This window comes from Zonotrichia leucophrys, chromosome 1A, assembly GCF_028769735.1.
Source record: "Zonotrichia leucophrys gambelii isolate GWCS_2022_RI chromosome 1A, RI_Zleu_2.0, whole genome shotgun sequence".
Taxonomy (NCBI): domain Eukaryota; kingdom Metazoa; phylum Chordata; class Aves; order Passeriformes; family Passerellidae; genus Zonotrichia; species Zonotrichia leucophrys.
Window position 1 is genome coordinate 36,602,592 of NC_088170.1, and position 19,767 is coordinate 36,622,358.

The 19,767-nt window shown below is 42.9% G+C and overlaps 1 protein-coding gene across 5 annotated transcripts in view; it reads right to left on the minus strand.

Moving 5' to 3' along the window:
* GRIN2B (glutamate ionotropic receptor NMDA type subunit 2B) overlaps window positions 1-19,767 on the minus strand; it is a 223,989-nt gene that overhangs the window by 161,887 nt on the left and 42,335 nt on the right. For all 5 annotated transcript variants that reach the window (XM_064702234.1, XM_064702235.1, XM_064702237.1 and 2 more), the window contains one exon: window positions 10,198-10,626. In XM_064702234.1, the coding sequence (XP_064558304.1) occupies window positions 10,198-10,608 (411 nt within the window). In that variant the 5' untranslated portion in view covers window positions 10,609-10,626. The remainder of the gene's footprint in view (window positions 1-10,197; window positions 10,627-19,767) is intronic.

Below are 19,767 nucleotides of genomic sequence, written 5' to 3' on the forward strand. Positions count from 1 at the left end.
TGTGCTGGCCCCAAGCCTGGCAGCTGGTGGAGGCTGTGAGAGCCTGCCCCCTCCTCACAGGAGTTCTTCCCCCTGCCCATGAGGCCGGGACCCTGCAACAGGGCAGGCTGGCTGAAGGCGTGCACAGCCGAGCCAGCCCCGGCAGGCCTTGGAAGACCTGCTGGCCCCAGCGGGGAGCACCGATGCCAGTGTCCCAGTCACCCTGCAGAGTCATTTCTGACTTCCTCTGTGGCTCAGGGCAGAACGGGAATGGAATATTTCTGCCCAGCTGGAGGGAAGCAGCACACTCAAGGAAAGCATCACTGCCCAATCCCACTGTCCTGTGCCTGCCCCGGCCCAGATCTGGTCTTCTCAACTACACTGTTTCCACCTGACGGGTTTTCCACTCCCATTTCACACTCCTCATCCTATTTGTTCAGCAGTTATGCCACCTCCTGTGCTCCCTGGTGGTTGCTCCTGCAGCCAGCAAGGAAGCATAACCTGGGCAGGTTTCTCTTTCCCTCTCTTTTCCTATCCACCATCTCCTTCTTCCTACCTTTATCCAGTCGCCTTGCCCATCTCCTTGTATTGGGATCTCTTCCATACTCTACTCACCCTCTCTTAGTGGCTCCTCCAAATACCCTGCATGCCCCCCACCCCACCACATTTCTGCCCAGATTCCCTGCTGCACAGCACATTCCTGCAGGCTGGATCCCACCAGGATCCCACAGGAGACCTCCAGCTCCAGCACAGCCTGTGCAGCCCCCAGGGCCAAGTGCAGTTTTGAAGCACAGTTTGCTGCAAGGGCCAGTTCTTTGCAAGAGAGGCAGCAAACATCTAAAAAGACTCCAGGCACATCTGCAGCTCCTCACACATGTAACAAGGCCAAACTTGGAGCAGCCAAAAGCACATCTCTGGTTACAAGTCCTTCCCTCTAAGACACCCCTGCTCCAGACCCCATGCCCTTGCTCTGAGAACATGTGGTGGTCAGGCAGAACATTTGGAGGAAAATGTGGCAGCACTTGTGATATAGATAAATCACATATCATCCTGTGCCACATTTTCAGAGAGAGATGTTTCATTTTCCAAATAAATATCAAATTAAATCAATCAGCTTGAGGCATACACCTGGCATAGGAAACTTTGCTCAAACAGTCATAGTCTGGCAAAATTACAAGAAACCCCCAAGAGAATTTTATAATGGGGAATGCTGACCAAGCTTACAAGAGATGTTACTATCAGCTCTGCATAAAATGAGTTCTCCAGCATGATGCAGCTATTCAGCCACCACGTCTAATGGGGGTTAAAGCTTCTCCTCCTGGAGTCCAGATTTTTATCTCAAGCATTGTATTTACTTCAGTTAGAAAAATCCAGTAATTGTTTCCTGGTAATTAGGTCACCTTTGCCTTTTATAGAGCTCAAACTTCACAAAAACATTGTTATGGTCTTCTTGTAAAGGGCAAATTGCTGTAAACAGCAGTTGAGCAAGTGTCTTACAGTCATGTTTTATAGCAGAGCTGCAGTGAGCACTAGGGTCTATTAGAACCGCTGGATTCTGTTGGCATCTTTTAGATCAAATCTCCTTACTGCATGTACCTGCCTCCCTTACTTTTCTGCCTGCTCACCCCTGGACTCTCCACGTCCTTCATTCCTGTCTTCCCCCTTCCTCTGAAACCAACATTTATTGTTATTACCAGGAGCCTCACAGATACACAGCTAAAAGCTACTGCCAAGCACAGAGAAAAATTGCTTCGACAGAGCCTTTAAAGTATTTTTTGTCTTACTCTCAGAACTTACACTTTTTTTCCCCTTCATTTTCTCCCCATAATCCCAGGTTCAGAAGATGTTTTCCTATCTGTCTTTCATCTTCTTTATCCTTTTCCTTCTCTGCTTCATCTATATAGCATCTTCTCCAGCACTTAGTTCAATCCTATTTGAAAACAGCTGAAGAAACATGGTTTCCATGTTCTTCCCTAAGAAGTCTAGAGCACTTCCTAAGAAAAGTCAGTGTCTGAATTTTTTTCTTGATACACATATATATCAATTAATATTATCATTTGATCTATCATAATACATCATTTAATATATTTCCCTAACTTTATCCTGTCATTCCTATGTCTGCTTCTGGCAGCTACACTAGGCATTTTTTTTCTCTAATCTTAGTCTACCTCTATTCATTGAGTATATAAATCACACCCTGACTCATTGTTCAACCAATCTACAGTACACACATACAGCTGTTTCACTCTTTCTTCATATATTAGCTCTTCCAGACTGTTAACAGGGACACAGACTACAATTATATCTTCTTCTTTACCCTGTTTCATCCAGCCTGTATATGTAATTCCCTTAGCTTCCTTCATAATCCATCCCCTCCAAACTTGGCTAATGAGGCAAATAAAAGGCAAAAAGAATAAGAGATTCCCTGGAAAGAATTGTTTCTCTCTGTCCTGCGGTTACTGGGGAATGACATGCAGATCTAAAGCAGCAGCATCGGGCAATTTCACACTCGGTGTTTTCAATTTCATTTTGAGGCCAGTTTAGGGTAGGGACAAATTTGAGTGTAATTAATTTAGATTTTGTGAGACAAGTTACTGCTTGGGGTTGTAATAAAGGACTGCCTGTCCAGATTGAAGAAACTAATCTCCTTGTCCGGCTGGGGATGGCACAAATTGATTTAAGACCTTTTTGCTGGGTTTTTTGTTTTGAAGAGAGGGGTTGTGATAAAGATTATAAATAACTATCAGTCAGAGCTCATCAAGCTTCCAGATTTTCTTCAGGTAAGTGCTTACAGATTTGGTGATCTACTTAAATATTGTTAGTGTGAAAATCAAGGTATAAATTATACTAACCCAGTACCTCCTAAGAATAAAATTACTAACCTAAATAAGTTCCCACAACAATTACCAAAAAGATATTAACTCATTTGTAAAAAATAAAACTAACAAAACATTCCCTCAAAAATTAAAAGTAGCCCATATAACATCAAACAACTCACTATAATAACACCTAGTGTTAAAAAAAAACCTTAATCCAACAACACCCAGGTCTAAGCTGGGTGGAAATCAATGTTTTCCTCACAGAGAGTTCAACAGTTCTATTTCCAGGCAGAGAGTGGCAACATTGCATTTAAGCAATAGGAGTGACAAGGTTAATTCACCTTTTCTTTACCCCAGGTGGGTTGCAGAAGTTGCGTGCAGAGCTAGGGAAGGAAAGGTCTTCTGTCCCTCAAAAGAAAACATCACTATAACAACAGAAGAAAACTAACACTCTGTACTCCTGGAGGAAAAATCCTATGACCCGAAACAAAACAGCTTATAAATAGCTGCAGAAGGCTGCTGTGAAGGAATCAGACTTCACTTTTGTTTGACATTTGTTGTCTGAGACAACTTCTGCTAGAGGAAAGCACCCACACCTCGGTGTGGCCATCGTCTCCCCAGGGTACCCGGTTTCCTCCTTCCCAATTCCGTGCCACCCAAACTCAGGTAACACCTTCAAGCATCAGGTGTCCACAGCTCAGGGCAAACATGAATTTATCCAGGATAAATTATTAGGAGGGAAAAAGAAATAGGGATATTTCATGGAAAGCTACACTGCCATAAGAATTGTTTTCTTTTTTTTTTTTTTAAGAGGCTTTCTTGTTGCTCTTGAGCGATAAAGCAAAAAGAAAGGAATCAACTCCACTTTTTTTTTTTCCTGTGACTCCTGAAAACAATACCCCAGAAAAAAGTGACAGCCTTGAAATTAGGTTCCTCCCAAGAAAATTGGAGATGAACTTGAGAAAAGCCCTAAAAATTAAAAAAAAAACCCAAACACAAAAAAAACCACAAAAACCCCAAAAGCACACTATTTTAATAGGATAATTAATAAAATAAATTATACATGTCTTTGAAAAGTCATATTTTCATTGGAATAATACTAATGAGAGTACTTGAGCTCTTGTTTAGAAAATAAGAGTTCACATTTAAGGATTTCATGTCCCTGGGGAGAGCTTAGACCTTGCAAAAGTTCATTTCCAGGTTTCCTAATATCTGAGAATTTTTAAGTGCTGTAATTTATTTGTAAAGTAATAAAAATAGTCCTAGGGAAATTTTCAGGTGTTAAGCTTTCAAAAATATGCTGCCCACATTTCCTTTCTTTACGTGAATAAAAGAAAATGTTATTTTGCATGGGTTGATTAGACACAGATGTAAACATAAATTACAGACCCACCTGGCTTTTTACTACATGTGTATACAAGGGAAAAACAACACTGGCATACAATACTGGCTTTTATTTTCTGTGTCTCTGTGACTTACCTTTTATTACTCTTCCCCAACCTTTGCAGCAGACTTGTAATTTGAGAGCACATTATATTTACTTTGTTATTTGTGAGCTACAGAGAGCTTTATTTTGGCAGCAAAAGGAAACAACAGAGTACTAAAAGCAAAAGAAGTGTATTAATCATGTCCTTAATAAAATTATTAAGAGCTTGGAGGGAAGTTGCTGATTTCTTTTTATTTTTTAAAATCAAACTCATCTTTGCTAATCACTAGATAAGTTTAAGAAACATTTAAACTATTACTGTCATCAAATGCAGTTTCAGAGAAATGAAAACACTTTGTGAAATTACATGAACTGCATATAAATTTGTTTTGCAGGAGAAAGGGATAAAAATCTTTCAGTGTCTGCAGATCAAAATGTGCCTTTTCCCCCACTTTTAAGCAGCATTTTGTTTGGAATTTATTTTACTTCAATTCCTATAATCCATTCAAAGGGTACTTTAACTCCTTTTTAAATTTCTTTTTTTTTTTAACTGAATTTCCTTCACACAAGGGCTTGAAAAACTTCAGATGTCATCCCTAATGGAAATGAAACAGATTTACACCCAAAAAATGAGGTTTTCATTCCCTATGCATCCCTCTTACTTAACCTTTGAAAACCTAAGAGTGAAAGTGCTTTCCTTTTAATTACAGATGTTCTGCTTTTAGCAGCACTGTCCCAGTGTCTTTGACTTTGTCCTGGTTTCAGTGTGTATCTAGGTGCTCAGCTTATCCAACTAGTTTTGGCTTCCCTGTACCTGCAGCATCACTTTGCTGCACTCTGGCCAGCAGCAATGATCCTTCCCTGGTGCTTTACTCCCACTGTCCAACTTTGGACCTGCTTTCCACCAAAACACCAAAGCAATGAAAGAAACATCTGCAGCAGCATGGCCCAAACACAGAGTGATCACAGCAACCTTTGGCATTGAAGGAGAGATACAATGTGGTGTCTTGGAAATTGCACCAGAAACCAAAATAAAGGGGACAGGGATTTATGAAGTGGGGGTACAAAGGTAGAGAAAACATTGTGGCTTTGGTATAAACAGAAAAAAGAACAGGCTAGTGGAGGGAGTGAGAGAAAAGCCAGCTCCATGCTGTGTGAAAAAAAGGAAGGAGAATCTGGCCCAGAACAGATGTTAAATTTCAGGTTCTTTTTATGCAGCTTTTATACAAATGGTATTACTGGCACAGCTGAGTAATAGATCCCTCTTTCCTACCATTTTATTTCCATCAGCATGCTGATGCACACTGTGTGTATCCCTGTGTGGGCAAGCCCTGGAGAGAATAGCAAGGGATGCAGAGACAGAGAAGACTGATTTTCACCTGGGAAAACATAACCATCTTCTTCTCCCAAGACCTTTTTCCTCTTCTGCCTGTGCACCATTGTGTTACTATAAAGCTGCACAGGACAAGAAGCTCTGGCAAAATAACGTGACTGTTGAGAAGTAATGAGGAACAGTTCCAGCAAAAATGATGGCCATCAGCTGTGCTATAAGAGAACTCAAATAATTTTCTGTTCTTACCTTTTCTGCATTCATTATAACCAAGTTGCCTTTTTCTGTTATTTTAAAACAAATAAATAGTCTATCATTACAAAATAGACCGGTCAGCCAAATGGTGTAGTCATTTTTTAGTCAAGAAGCTAAATCTTTTCCAATGCAGTAAGTTTTGTAAATCAGAATAACAATTCACCCTTCCCTTGAGATACCTATAAATGTACATTCATAATTTTTTTTTTTTTTTTTTTTTTGTGATTGTTCCTTTACCTCCTAGCTCTGGGCAGAACTGATTTTAGGTAATATGGAAATGAAAATAAAGGAAAGCTAGTTCAGATTTCCAGTTTCAGGCAACCCAAGATACTGGTTTGTGTGGTTATCTGAACTGAAGCTTGGTTTGCAGTCTTGAAGATTTACTTTCACCATCAGTCTCCTAACACAGGGCATACTCATACAATTTAATTTCTGCTTTCAAAACAATTGGGGGGAAACAAGAAATTATCTTCAGTGCTGGAAGGCCAGCAGATATGCTCTCTGGTCAAAAGTGCATTGCAGTCCTCTAGACAATACAAACTAATGCTTAAAATCAGGAAACACAAAGCTGTTCAAAGTCAGGTCATCGCAGCAACATCAGGCAAACTGAAGGGACCAGCAAGCTTCCAGAGCAAAGGTTTTGGACCACAGAAACCTAACACCGGCAGTGGTACACATTTCTCTCCTCTCTATCTCATCTATTTTGGATTAAACATAGATCACCAGTGGTCAGTGGTATTGCCTTTCTAATCCCAGGTCCTGGTGAGATGATGCCATTGCCCTAGTCCTTTTCAAGGAATCAGCACTAAAATAAAGTGTTTTCTTACTGAGCTGAAACAGTGTGAGCACTCTTCTACCCCATCCCAGAGCTACAGCCTTGCTCCTCTGAGAGGAACTAATTTGGGGTTTGTTGGACCCCTTAGCCATCACTCCCAGGCCACCCAGCCCCAACAAAAGGACTGCTGCACTTCACTCCATTTGGAGTCACTGCTGGCATGCTTATCCAGCTCAAGGGACCGAACTGGCTGTGACAGAGCCCTCACTCTGCAAAGGAGCCTCTCCAGAGCTCGAGTGAGGCACATCGTGTGTCTCTGCTTCACTGCTTTCCTGGAACTGAACCCAGATCACAGTGTGCACACAGATCATCTGGTCACATTCTTCTTATGCCAGATTAGTCAGAAATTAAATGTAACACTCTGTAACAGGTAAACAGGTGGAATTAGACACACAAGCACCAAGGAGTAAAAACAGCAAAAACATGTCGATTTTTGTATACTTATTTTTCAGAGGAAAAAGGCAAAATACAGGGAAAACAAACTATATATTATTTAAAAAATCTAATCAAGTACAGTATTAAAGAATGTGAGTTTGAAAAAATCAGGAAAAAAGGATGTTACACTTTCATCAACATACCTCCCCACCTGCTATGTCACACCTAAGGCAGGATTCATGGCATTTAACTTGAGGCACAGCCTTCTTTAGTAACCAGTGAGGAGACACAGGACTATCCCATGAGCATTTCGCTGCACCCTGAATTGGGTGGGGTGAATTATCCTCAGCTGGTGTCTCCATTACCACTGATGCCTAGACCTCCAGCTGGTGGGTAGCAAACTTCTAGATTAATATTAACTGAGATAAAGCCAGTACACAGTGCACATTATACAATATTTCTGTCTTTATATACAGGACAAGAGAAAATTTGGGCTTGAAATCCTAATTTTCTTTTTCTTCTTGTCTGCCCTCTTGTGCCTCAATTTACCAGCTGCATGGTACATTAAAAAGCCCTTTTTACACATGACCCACATTTCCTAACAGAACACTTAACTAAACCCTCACTGAAGGTGAAACAGAATTTCACATGCTGCTCCAGGAAAGGTGGTTTGACTGGGGAGTGTTTTTGCATTAAACCCCAGCGAAGAGGGGCTCATCTGTCACACCAAGACATTCATGGTTTCTAGCATTCCTTAGGTTTGCATTGGCACTACTGATCACAAACACACAGGGAGCATAACAAAGCTGTAAGCGCAGATCTGAACCTGTGAAATGCTGAGCAAGTTCAATCACAGCTGACTGCTGTGGGCGTTGAAGGGATGCTGAAAGAAGCATTCCATGCTTGCAGGAGCAAACCTCAGCCACACAACTCATCTGCAAAGAGCATGACTAAGAGTCACTTAAAGAAAAGCCTCTGTCAAGGCCCTCTATGGAAAATAAATTGCTGAAGGACTTACCAGACTGACTTCAGTATTTTTAGTAGAATTTCAGTGTATTTACACTCTACCATATTTTAATTCAATTCATCAAATAAATATTATCCATTAAAGATTACACACCTGTGGATCAGAAGTTGTAAAGGTCAGCCTTTTTAAATTATTTTTCAAAGAAACCTTGGCCTTTCTTAAAACCGCAAATCTTTGTACATTACCTGCAAAAACCTCCTGTCTGCAAAACTACCAAAAAAAAAGAAAAACATTGGTAAAACAGAAGTCTCCATTCATAAGCTTCCACCTCTGAGCTCCCTGTGGGATGCCTGCCTGCCTGCCAGAATGCTCTTTAGAAGTGAGCCAGTGGGGTACACAGGGCAGTAGGAGGAGATGCTGCCTTCCCAAGGAGAGACTAGGGACAGGTAGAAAGAAAAATCTTTTCAAAGTTCAATAGGCCAAATTTCTCCTTGAGTTACAGCAGCATAAATCTGATTTAATCCTGCCAAAGGCAATGGGGCCATGCTGGATTTACACTGCGGGAATCTGGAATCAGAATTTGGCCTGTCATGTTCAAAGTCACAAGGACTTTTCCTAGTGCTTAGGAGGTCTTCTGTCAGTAACTCTTACACTTGTTCAAAGATGTAAGATGTCACCCCAAGTGTGAAATGCAGCACTTGAGCACTGCTTCCAACCCTCCTTTGCACAGACATAGACCGTGCAACACTGCAGGCATCAACATGCAGCATTGCTGCCTGCTTGGCCTCCAAAGCAGAAAAGCTTCACTCTGGGTGGAATGGGGCAGTGGAACTTCAGCACATGTGCAACTATTCAAGGGGTGAGAGAAAAAAGGCCTGTGATTATTCAGTGACCATTTCAGTTTAAAGGCCAATGCGAGAAAATAACACTGCATACTAACCGTGTGTTATTTGGCAACTGAACGGTTGGTCAAAAAGTGAGGAAATAACTTGTTAGCACCTTCAATAGCCTGCATGGATTGCTTACTTGCAAGGTAAATAAAAGAAAATGTGCCTGGATTTCTCATCTCACTAGATCTCTTTCTGAGGAAAAGCTGCCATAGCAGCCAGGTCAGTTCTCACCCTTCATTCCATCAGGCCTGATTCTGCCTAGTTAAATGTCTCAGAGTCACTTAAAAGCAATTGTAAAAGAAAAAGACTGTCAGCTTGTGTCCCTATTTACTTCGTTGGGATGCATAAAGAATGGTTGTGAGGTCTTCTCAATAAAAGCCTTGGCCTTGACCGGCTTCAAGCCTGCAGGAAAAGGGACAGCCATCTTTTCACATATTCCCACTGGCCAAGAGTAGCCCAAGGCCACTGTTAGCCTCGCTCTCTGGCCAAATGCACATTCAGGTGTGAATTGCTGCATGTCCTGTTCGTGAAAGGTGGAAGATTTGTATCAGGTCCACCTGCACCCCATGGAGGCTTTACAAAGAGTTATTAGCTGGCCAAAGATGCTACTAACTCTCTGCATCTTGCCCTGTTCAAAAGCAGTAGTAGGATGGCTCATTTGTGTAGTAATTCTTTAGAGAGTGGCTAGGGCCTGGGAAAACAATGAAATGTCTGTGACATGAAGGAATAAAGTAGTGCAGTCGAAAAAAAGAAAGACTTAGCTGGACTGGTTCAGACTGGTTAGTCACTTCAGCTAACACCTATTTAACTTCAGGAGCTAATGAACACTTTATGGAGAGGATAGCTTTATTAAAGATTCAATTATATTCCAATTAAGATGTAAGAGCTGTATTAAGCATCCCTGAAAATACCACAATGTCCTCCAGCTACATGCAGGAAAAAACCCAGGCTATGATCCCTGGCTCTTCTAAAGTAAAACACAAGCAAAAATAAGACCTTTAAAAAAATTACAATTGTCAGGGGCTCTTTACCCTTCTTAAGGAAGAAGAAAAGGGCTGATTCTTTTGTGGGTCTCCTCTACCTGCTTCTTTCCCTCCTCAGTTTTTCTCTGTTGCAGATAATTCCTCATGATTAATAGGCTCTTCTCAGTAGTGCTACACACAGTTAGCTCTTTTAATCTGTCTTTGAATCTGAAGCTGTCTAATCCCCCAAGCCTTCGGCCCCAGGAGACACCACCTGCGGATCACAGAATAAGATATTTCTCTTTGTTTTAAGTTTGGATGCACAGGTCTGCAACAGAAGGAAGCTCATTTAAATTTACCTTATCTGCCATGATCATAGAGGAGCCTCCATGGATGCCCAGGATGGGAGTGAGGGTCTGGGCAGAGATGAAGTCCAGGATCTGGGCAATGGCTTCCTGGTCTGTGTCATCAGCGAATACCACCCCTTGGATCTTGCGGTCAGACATGAGGTCACAGATGCGGGTGATGATGCTCTTGGGATCTGTCTCATTCATGGCCACCAGCTCCACCCGAGGCACCACTGAGAGGTGGTGGAAGTCATCTTTCTCGTGGGCATCTTTGATGGCCACTTCGTCTGAGGTCCCCACCAGGATGACTGCAATGCCAATGCTCGGGTGGCTTTTCTGGGCATGGGCCCCGCTCCCTGTTGTTGCGAGGACTGCCAGCACCAGCCAAAACCTTGGAGAGTAGCACTCCGCCCTGGGCCTCATCTTCGACTCTTACACTCCCTGAGTGAGGAAGAAAAAAGGGGGAAAGTAGAACAAAATGATTAATTGACAAGTCATGCACTCAGCCTTCAAGGTAGATCCATTGATCTTGCTCAGCCCCTAGCTCTCCTCCCAAGAATCCTTCTGGCCTGATGCCGAGGCCTTTGGCTACACTCAGGGCTCTGTTAAAGTTGGGGGGTCAGACCAACCCCTACTTCAGAGTCTGGCATCACTTAAGAGAAACGCTGTGAGCAGAAGATGGGATCATGTCATCTCTCAGGTCCTGTGTCACTTTGAGACCTGAGTCAAAAGTGATAGAGGATTGTCCTTTGACAGCTGATCAGCTGTCTTTGTGAAATTAATTGCTTATGTCAAGCCCATGTCAGAGTGCTCACCCTCAACACAAAGGAATGACTGGTGCTTGCAATCAGTTTGGACTTGTGCTGGAGGTACAGGCAGGGAGATTGAGGAGACCAGGCATATAGGGACTCCCTTTTCCTTTCTCAGCACAGTCCTTCCAGAATAAAGTGAGGACAAATGGCAAGGCCATTGGATGCATATGTATGTGTGTATCCATTGCATACACCATCAGGACTCACACAGCTTCAGTGTATAATACAGTTAGCCATATGCTTTTCACCAATACAGGATTCTTTAAAAAAAAAAGAAAGAAAAACAGGAATACAGAATTTCCCAGCTGTCATGGCCAAAACTGGATCAGGATCCCCCAAGTCCACATGACAGCTATGTTTGCACAGAAGTAGAAATGCCAACAGAGCTTACAATGGTTCACCCTTAGCTACTACAGCCAGGCATGCTACGTTAATCTTCTCCCTGAGCATGTCCACTTTATTTTGTAATCACAACAGCAGAAATGAAAAAAAAACCTGATGAGGTGATCTCTCTAGCCCCTGCCTGAGTGGGACAGTTCCCTGTGGGACTGTTCCTCGCTCTTTCTTTATTCGGTCCCGCTTTAATAATAGTTCACATTTCCACAGCACTTTTTCATCCTCAAGGCACTCTACAAACACTAATGAACTAATTCTCACACTGCACCCATGCAGTGTAAATATCAGAGACAACAGAACAGTGCCCCCCCATCTGCCCACCACATCTGTTGGAGGTAGCACTGCTTGGTGTGCCCACCCAGGGCCACATTGATGTCCCAAGGAGATTTCAGGCATTTCAAACTAAAGAAGATTTTCCCTCAACACAACAGGTCCTGCGTAGCTACTCATGCCCAGAATTCTGTTCTTCAGCAGCCAGGCACACTTGAAATAAATACCCCAGCCCTGCACCTCTTTGTGCTACACCTCTGGTCTTGGGTGTCCAAGAACGGGACCCTTCCATACTGTCCATTGCTACACATGCCTCTATCAAACTAATAGAAAGCCACAGCAGCAGGGACAAAAGCTGGCAAAACTTTGTGGAAGCAGGAAGTCCAAAAACAACCCTCGCTGACACTAGCCATCCCCAGGGAAAAGGCCCAGGAGGCCCCATCTTGCCATGCCCAGGAGAACACACAGGCTCAACACCTGCTCCCTCATTGTCATGCTAAGCAGAGAGAACGTATCCTGCATTGAGATTACCAGATAAATAAGCAGATAATAAAATAGATCATAAATATGCACCAGAGAAACCAAATCCACTTAAGAAGCTGAAAGGGACTGCGGGTGTGAAGCACCAATCGATTCTAAGCTCTCCAAAGGATTCACTTTCTGAGAGATGCTCACAAGGAGAACCAAGAGACTTTGAGAGTTTGGCAAAATGAACAGTTAACTTCATTCCAGTATGACTGTTATCCTCCAATTACGAGTCACTAAATTAGATTCCTTCACAGTAAAATGCAGTCCTCATTTCTGCAATGCTTTATTAACTTTAATGCACTCTATACACTCTCTGTCTCTCACTCTCTTGCTCACTCACTTAAATGCTATATTTGTTCTCTTAAAATATGTTTCCTGCAGTCCCCCTGCATCACCTCATACAGTGTATTATGGTTGGTTAGGCAGTGGCTAGTTGTGATGCCCAGGGAGGAGAGTGTAGGTTTTTCCAGCCCCTTTCCTACCAGGAATAATTTATAGGGCCTTCCAACCCAGGGCTCAGATAGCATTCAAGCAGGAGCTATACAGTTAGTCGTGGCAGCTGTCAGCACGTGCTTCTCCAAGTGGGAAAAATGGCAGCAAAGAAACCTGTCCCCTACTCTTCACCTGTATTAAAGCAAATAAATCTCTAGCATCTACCTCCAAGCAGGAGAAGAGAGCCCAGATCCTGAAGAGCACATAGGTGCCAATCTGTTGGGTGTCTGTGCCCACCCAGGCAGATTTTTCCATTCAGTATAAGATGGGGTTATCTGCTTAGTGCCAGGTCCTCAGGCTTTGGCCAGATGTGCAGGGAGCAGCCAGGGCTAGGAAGAAGCTCATTCAAAGAGGTGGTTGTTTGTGGCTTGGTAGCCAACCTGCCATCTCCAGTTTGGGTCCTCAGCCATAAGCCCTCTCTGTATCAGGCAGAGCAATGCTTAGGTAGTCTGTGTTGTACCAGCCAAGACATCTCCCTCTCCATCTCTCACTCACACATAACACCTCTGTCAGGCTCACAATGTCTTTCAGGTGCTCCATGGGCAGTCTGTGTGACAGACAGCAGTGTTCTCCTAAGGGAATAGCAGGTACCAGGTCCAGGCTGGGCTACCTCATAGGATGGGAGCTGGGGATGTGATAAGGCAGGAGAACATCAATAAATCACACCCAGCCCAGGGCTGAGTGTGGTTTTCACCATTCAGCTCCCACAAGGCAGCACAGAGGTGAGCTGCTCAAAGACTAAATCAGGGATGCTCATGGTGTTACAATCTCTTCCCTCCTTGGAGCTGACTTGTGTTCACATCAGTAGCCACTCTCCACGCAGCTGCTCACGTGCATGTGCTGGCTGTTAGAGAAAGGGACAGAAAGGACATCCCAACACCAACCTCACCTCGTGTTCCTCCTCTGGTCTGGCTCACTGCAGGCCCCTTTTCAGTGTGTGCTGGTACAGACAAGGCAGGCATCAACCACCACAGACTTATTATCAGATTAAGGGGACCCCAGAACTACTGTGAAAATGTGTTTCTGCATACAGAGCAACAAGCTTTGTCCATGACTTCCAGAGTGTTCAAGTGCAAACATTCACAGTACTCAATTAAGAAAGCACTGGAGACAGCATACAGACCTCCTTCTAAGTGTGTTCCTGTTTCCAGTGAAAGTGGAATGGAGAAATTCACACACAAAGAAATTCATAAGCACCTGACAAGGCTATAGCTGTAAAACAGGGCATTTACTCTTTTGTTGTTTCAAGAAATTTTAATAATTTTACAGTCAAGAATGATTATAAAAACATGCAAGTATATTCTATTACCAAGTATTTTACATGAACAGATTTTCCTTTAGAGATGGCGTGGGGCAACACAGTGTTTGAAGTATTTTCTGTGATTATGGCACTCTGAAACAATTTAGTAAATCCCAAACTCCAGACTGGTACGTAAAATCCTTTACACATTACTGCACACTATTATATTGTCTCTGACTCCCCAGAAAATAATATATGGTAGGGCCATTAGATAAAGTGGTTTTACAGACATATCTATATTTAGGTATAAACATGCCAGTAAAATCATTATACCTCTATAATCTTATTTTACTTACCAATAAAATATATCCACCACTGTAGAGGAATGCAACGTGTACTTACTGCAGAGCAATGTTACACAATCACTTTCAAAATGGGAAGTAAAAGCTAACTTCTCCCATTGAAAATGCAAGAGGAATGTAGGTAGTCAGACAGTAATTATTCCAATTGGAATTTAGCCAGGACCAAAGGTTAGATTGCTTAAAAATATCATGAGAACCTTACTTGACACTGCACTTTTATGTGGATCAGACCTAAGATAAGTATTAATAGAAAATTATTAGGCTGCACAGGCAAAATACAGCTCAGCATTAAGAGATAGTTCTGGATGACATTTCAAAATACAGAAAGTACACAAATAGGTCACTGTGCATTCAACCAGGCTAACTGTAAACAGCCTACTACTCCAGAAGTGTACAGCAAAGCCAGGCCATATTCAGGTCAGGTAAAGAAACTGAGGCAGAACAAGGGCTGATCACAGGTTTTTGGGGGTAGTTCAGTTGTGTGCTAACACTGGTACCTCCTCCTGCTGCAGTCCTGCCTTCTGGGTAGCCTTGCACAATACCCTCTAGGAAGGGTGCTTGCAGGCTCCCCAAACCCAATCTCCAAGCTCAAGATAGCAAGAGAAAAGGAAGTCATCTAATACTGCAGTTCCAGACAAAAAGCTGTCTTGAAGGCAGCTTTCCTAATTAATAGGAAGACAATGCTTGGGACAGGAGGCTGAAAAATGCCCCCAGCCACCATCAAAGGGAACTTCACATGGATACTGGCTCCATATGGGAGAATGAAAAGCCTACCTCCAGCCTCTTCCTCCTGTGCTTCATTGGAGGGCCACAAGGAAGTTCCCATCCCAGTGGTTTTTGGGCTCTGCTCACTGAGAGCTCTGATGCTCCAAGCACTGCTTAGACTTCAAGCCACAAAATCTGGATTCCACAGCTAATTTTGTGTCTGTACCAGCTGCAATGCTAATTCCCAACCCTTCTCTTATGAGTAACCCAATTCCAGGCCTCACCACTATCACCACCTTCAGTCCCATTACTACCTAAAGACAGATGTCCTGCCAGACCCAGTGAGAGACATCAGCATTTGCTCACCTTTGACAGCAACTCAACTCACACTGCCTTCATTTCTCTGACAGTTTGAGCAGTATCAGACAATGAACCCAAAAGAAATCCTTATGCTTCAGGATCAGGTTGGAGGTAGGAAGAAATCCATCTCATCTGTGAAATACTTTAAAAACCTCAAAGGTACATTGGGCCTAGCATCCAACACACCACCAGAGAACAAGTGCACTAAAAGAAGCTGTAAGCAAGTCAGCATTGCACTAGATGGCTACTGGGCTCTCCCACAAGGATATGTCCAGATCAAAGAACAACACTATATCCGTATTTACCAATGACAGAAGACTGGTGACATTTTGATCTTTTTGTCTACTACCTGCCTTATGGGCAAACTGAAGGAGTTAAGAAGACTCATTAAAAAAAAAAAAAAAAAAAAAAAAAAGAGGCTAAAAGCTATAAATCACATCACAATCTACACCTAAGTTTCTCCATCTCTCTAATTTTTGATGACCCAGTTTCAGCTTAGGACATCCTCTCAATCTCATGGTTACTCTGCAATGTAGACATGCTGCATGTTGTGTACCTCTAAAGAGGCATTCCTCTTCTTCTAGCCCTGCTGTAACTATGATCCTACCACACCTTCAGCCCAGGCTATTTGTACATTGACAACTCTTGTGCTGTTGTTTCCTGTATAACTGCTTACCACACAGGTGACATAAGTGCCCATAAATCTTCTGGCTCACAGCCTTGTTGTTCCAGGAATTTTGTCAACAGACACAAAGAAGAGGAGGATGGATCTGGGGCACGATAAATGTGTCTTGAAAGCACCTGCACACTTCAGGTGCTGATAGACAGAATGAATGATGCTGCAGGAAAATCTCCATACATTCAGAGCAGAAAGATGGCAGAGACTAGGGACAATGGAAGTGCCATACACAGTGGTGAATGCAACAATCCAGCACTTGGACCAAAAGGGTTTATTATGGTGCCTCTGAGTAAACAGCCCTCCAAGGGCATTTCAGTAGTTTCAGAAGAAAACTGATATGTTTTAGTTTGTTTTAACTAGCTTTGGACATCACTTATATTCTCATTCTGAGCTATAAATGCTTCTACAACAGTGGCAGCAACATTCCTCCATGGTCTTTTGGACAGGTCTTCTTTCTATTATTCACAATCACTCCCTCTCCAATATGTACCTTTGTCCATGCCTGTAACATCCCACAGATCCATTCCTATCTAACATACAAAATGTTTCAAATTTTCCCTTATTTCTCCCAAGTCAGCCTTGTTCTTTTGGGGGATGCATCACATACCCCCAGCCAAAGCCTTCAAAGCTTTTGGAGCTCTCTCATTACCTCACTGTTAGCTCCCTTTCCATAGACACTGGGTGGAAAACAGCACATATGTTTACTTCTAGTCTCTATTTTCTTCAGAGCTGTTCTTTCTTTATTAAACCAGGTACAAACTCCTGCCTGACTTGGGCAGTGTCAGATACATAAGAGGCTAGTTTGCCTCTGTCTATCCAACAGGTATATGCAAGAATAAGGTGAAAAAGTACTTCTCCTTCTCTACCCCATGCAAAGGAGGAGAGCAATTCTCTCCCTGCACTTAAGGCAGTACAAAAAATGCTTTGATCATCAATTAGACCCATATCATTCCCAATAGATTAAGAACTATGTCTTATTATTTTAAGCTTGCCCAAGGGTAAGTTCCCAGTGTCCTTCCCACTTCCTCCCACCCACATATTTTACATATCACAGCTGATAGCTTATACAGTCACAGCCAGCAACCTTCTGTTGAGACCAACACCAAATGATTCATAGAAATCAAAAATTAAAATCCTCAGCTTAATAGTCTTGCCCTTCCCCCAGTCACTTCAGGATTACTGTCTACAGCACCTGCTTTAGCACACTACCTGCTCTGAAACAACTCAAACAATAAGATTACCACTGTTAGGAGATGGCTCATATTTTGAAACATATCCCTAAACTCAGCCTAAATTTTCCCTTTGCTCAGCTATCCTGTAACTTTAATAATATTGCCTTCATTCAGCCTAAACCATTTCTCCCTCTCAACTCACCGTTTCCACTGTGAAAATGCTTGTATGTGGTTATCTGATCACCCCTTGAGACTTTCCTCTGCTGCAGGAAAAGTTCAGCTGCGTTTATTGCTCCTCATAATTTGAGTCCCCTTGGATCCTCATCAGGATGAGTGAGGGATAATGAAGGAAATGGCTGGGCAGGGAGCGAAGGAGCGGGTCTGACCTGCTTACCCAGACTGGCACACACGTGCAGAGCTGCAGGACTCAGTGTCACACACACAAAAGCCATTAAAGAGACAGCAGGTCAGTCTGGCATTGCCCAGTGCCAGCTTCTAAATGCCAGAGCAGAGAGGCTTGGCACAGCCAGCCCTCTCTGCAAGCCTGACTTGCGGAGCCAGGCCAGAGCCACTATTCTCCTGCCAGGATCTCACCCTTCCCCCTGCATCCTGCTTAGAGAAGTTTAGAGGGTTGAGACAGGTCCTCCCTGTCAGAGACTGAAATATCCTCACCACCTGGAGGGTTCAGTTGCCACAGCTGTCACTCCATGCATGTGTATGCTCCGCTTGAAACAAGGGATTTCAAAGCTTACGAGGCATACACCATTTCCCACTTGCAACTGTTGTCTGCCCCACCTCAGAACCGAATCTCAGCTCAGAGCGAGACCATCCAAATCAAGGGACACAGGATTTCAGCATGGTTGAAATTCAGCAGCTTTGCCTCCTGAAGTGTAGGACTCAGTTTAAACAGGCAGCAGAATGCTGCACAGAGCAATGCCAGGTTTGCCTCTCAAATAGAACTGAAGCCCTCTGAAAATCCATTGGACAATCCCTTCCTTCCATTCTTAATTCTCCACTTCCAGTTTTCATTTCCAAGCAGGAATCGACAGCACATTAATAACATGAGGATATAAAAGACCGCAATTTCCAAAAGCTAGAGACTTAAATACCTCCAATCCATTAATAACCATGAGAAACGCACATTTAACTTCACTTGGATGGTTTGGAAAAGCACATCCTTGGCATTTTTCATTATGTGATGTATTAATTTGAGGTTTTCTATTCAACTGTAATCAACTCTGCATTTTGTGCACTGACAGATTGATACAATAAATTTCAAAATTTAAAAAACAAGGAGAATTTTAATTTCCAATGGTGGAAATTAATGGGAAATTTAATTTTTTTCAGGCTCTCTCATGCACCTCGCTCAGTACCTGCTCATTCCCTGCATCATTTCCTTAAAGGGAAAACACAAAGCAGGTAAACAGAGTCTGCACTGGCTCTCAAAGGCAGCTGCCAAATTCCACACCAGTGCCAAGATCCCCATTGATTACTCAAAGTCTCACATCAAGAGACAGTGTTAAATTATTTGAACGCCAGACATAAACCATGTAAAAGCTAATTCAGAATCTTTTTTTTTTTTAAACATACCTTAAGCAGGAAAGAAAATATTTTCTTTTTTAGGCCAAAATTGAGTGATTCCTTCTTCTGCAAGTCTGAGAATTCTAGAAAGGGCATCTGAGTCAGAGGGAGACAGCCTCAAACTACACTTGCACTTTGGACATAGTCATCCAGTTTGCTGCCTATCTTCTCACATATCATGTATGACACGGGATACAGTTTTAAAACATAAAGCAGCCCACCCCTTAAAAAAGATCCTCATGGGTACACATTTCAGTTTTGGAACCCATGCAGCAGGGACAAGGTAGGAAAAAATATGCACTGCCTCTGCTCATTATGGCATTGCTACAGCAAAACTGAAACAGCCCTAAAGCAGAGTGTCAGGGTTCACCAGGCCTGATCAGACTCTTATGAAGGTGTTACAGACAGCAGAAATGGCAGAAAAGGTCACTTGATGCCTGAAGCACCAAGATGTGATGAGGACAAAAGAGCTGCTAAGTGGAGGTAGTGGGGTGGAGAGAGAGATGCATCCTGTGAGCTGGTCCAGGACAAAGCTGCAGTGCTACAGACATGGATGGGCTACGTTTCACAAGCCACCAACATCCCTCATGGCCTCTTGTTCTCCACTGCTATGTAGCATTTTGGAAAGTGAGGTTTATTCACCAAGGGACCCTGTGACAGTGCCAGCCTTGTCTATGAAATAAGACAGGGAATTAATCTGGAAGTGAAAGGGACCGAGATAATGGGTTTAGCATGTGGAAAGAGGCATGACGAGGCCACTGAAGCTATAAAGAGTCAAAGGCAAGTTCTGGTCAGGCCATTAGAAATTACAGAGGAGAACCCAGAAAACTTTGGTTTGAGTCTCCTTCTTTGTAATTGCCTGTCTGTTGATCCCTCCCTTCTCCTCACTGATCCTTGGTAAAGGACTTTTATGTTCCTGTTATCATTACTTATTGAAAAATAAAACTATGTCTACTCAGGAGAAATAATAAAGCAAGACGTATGT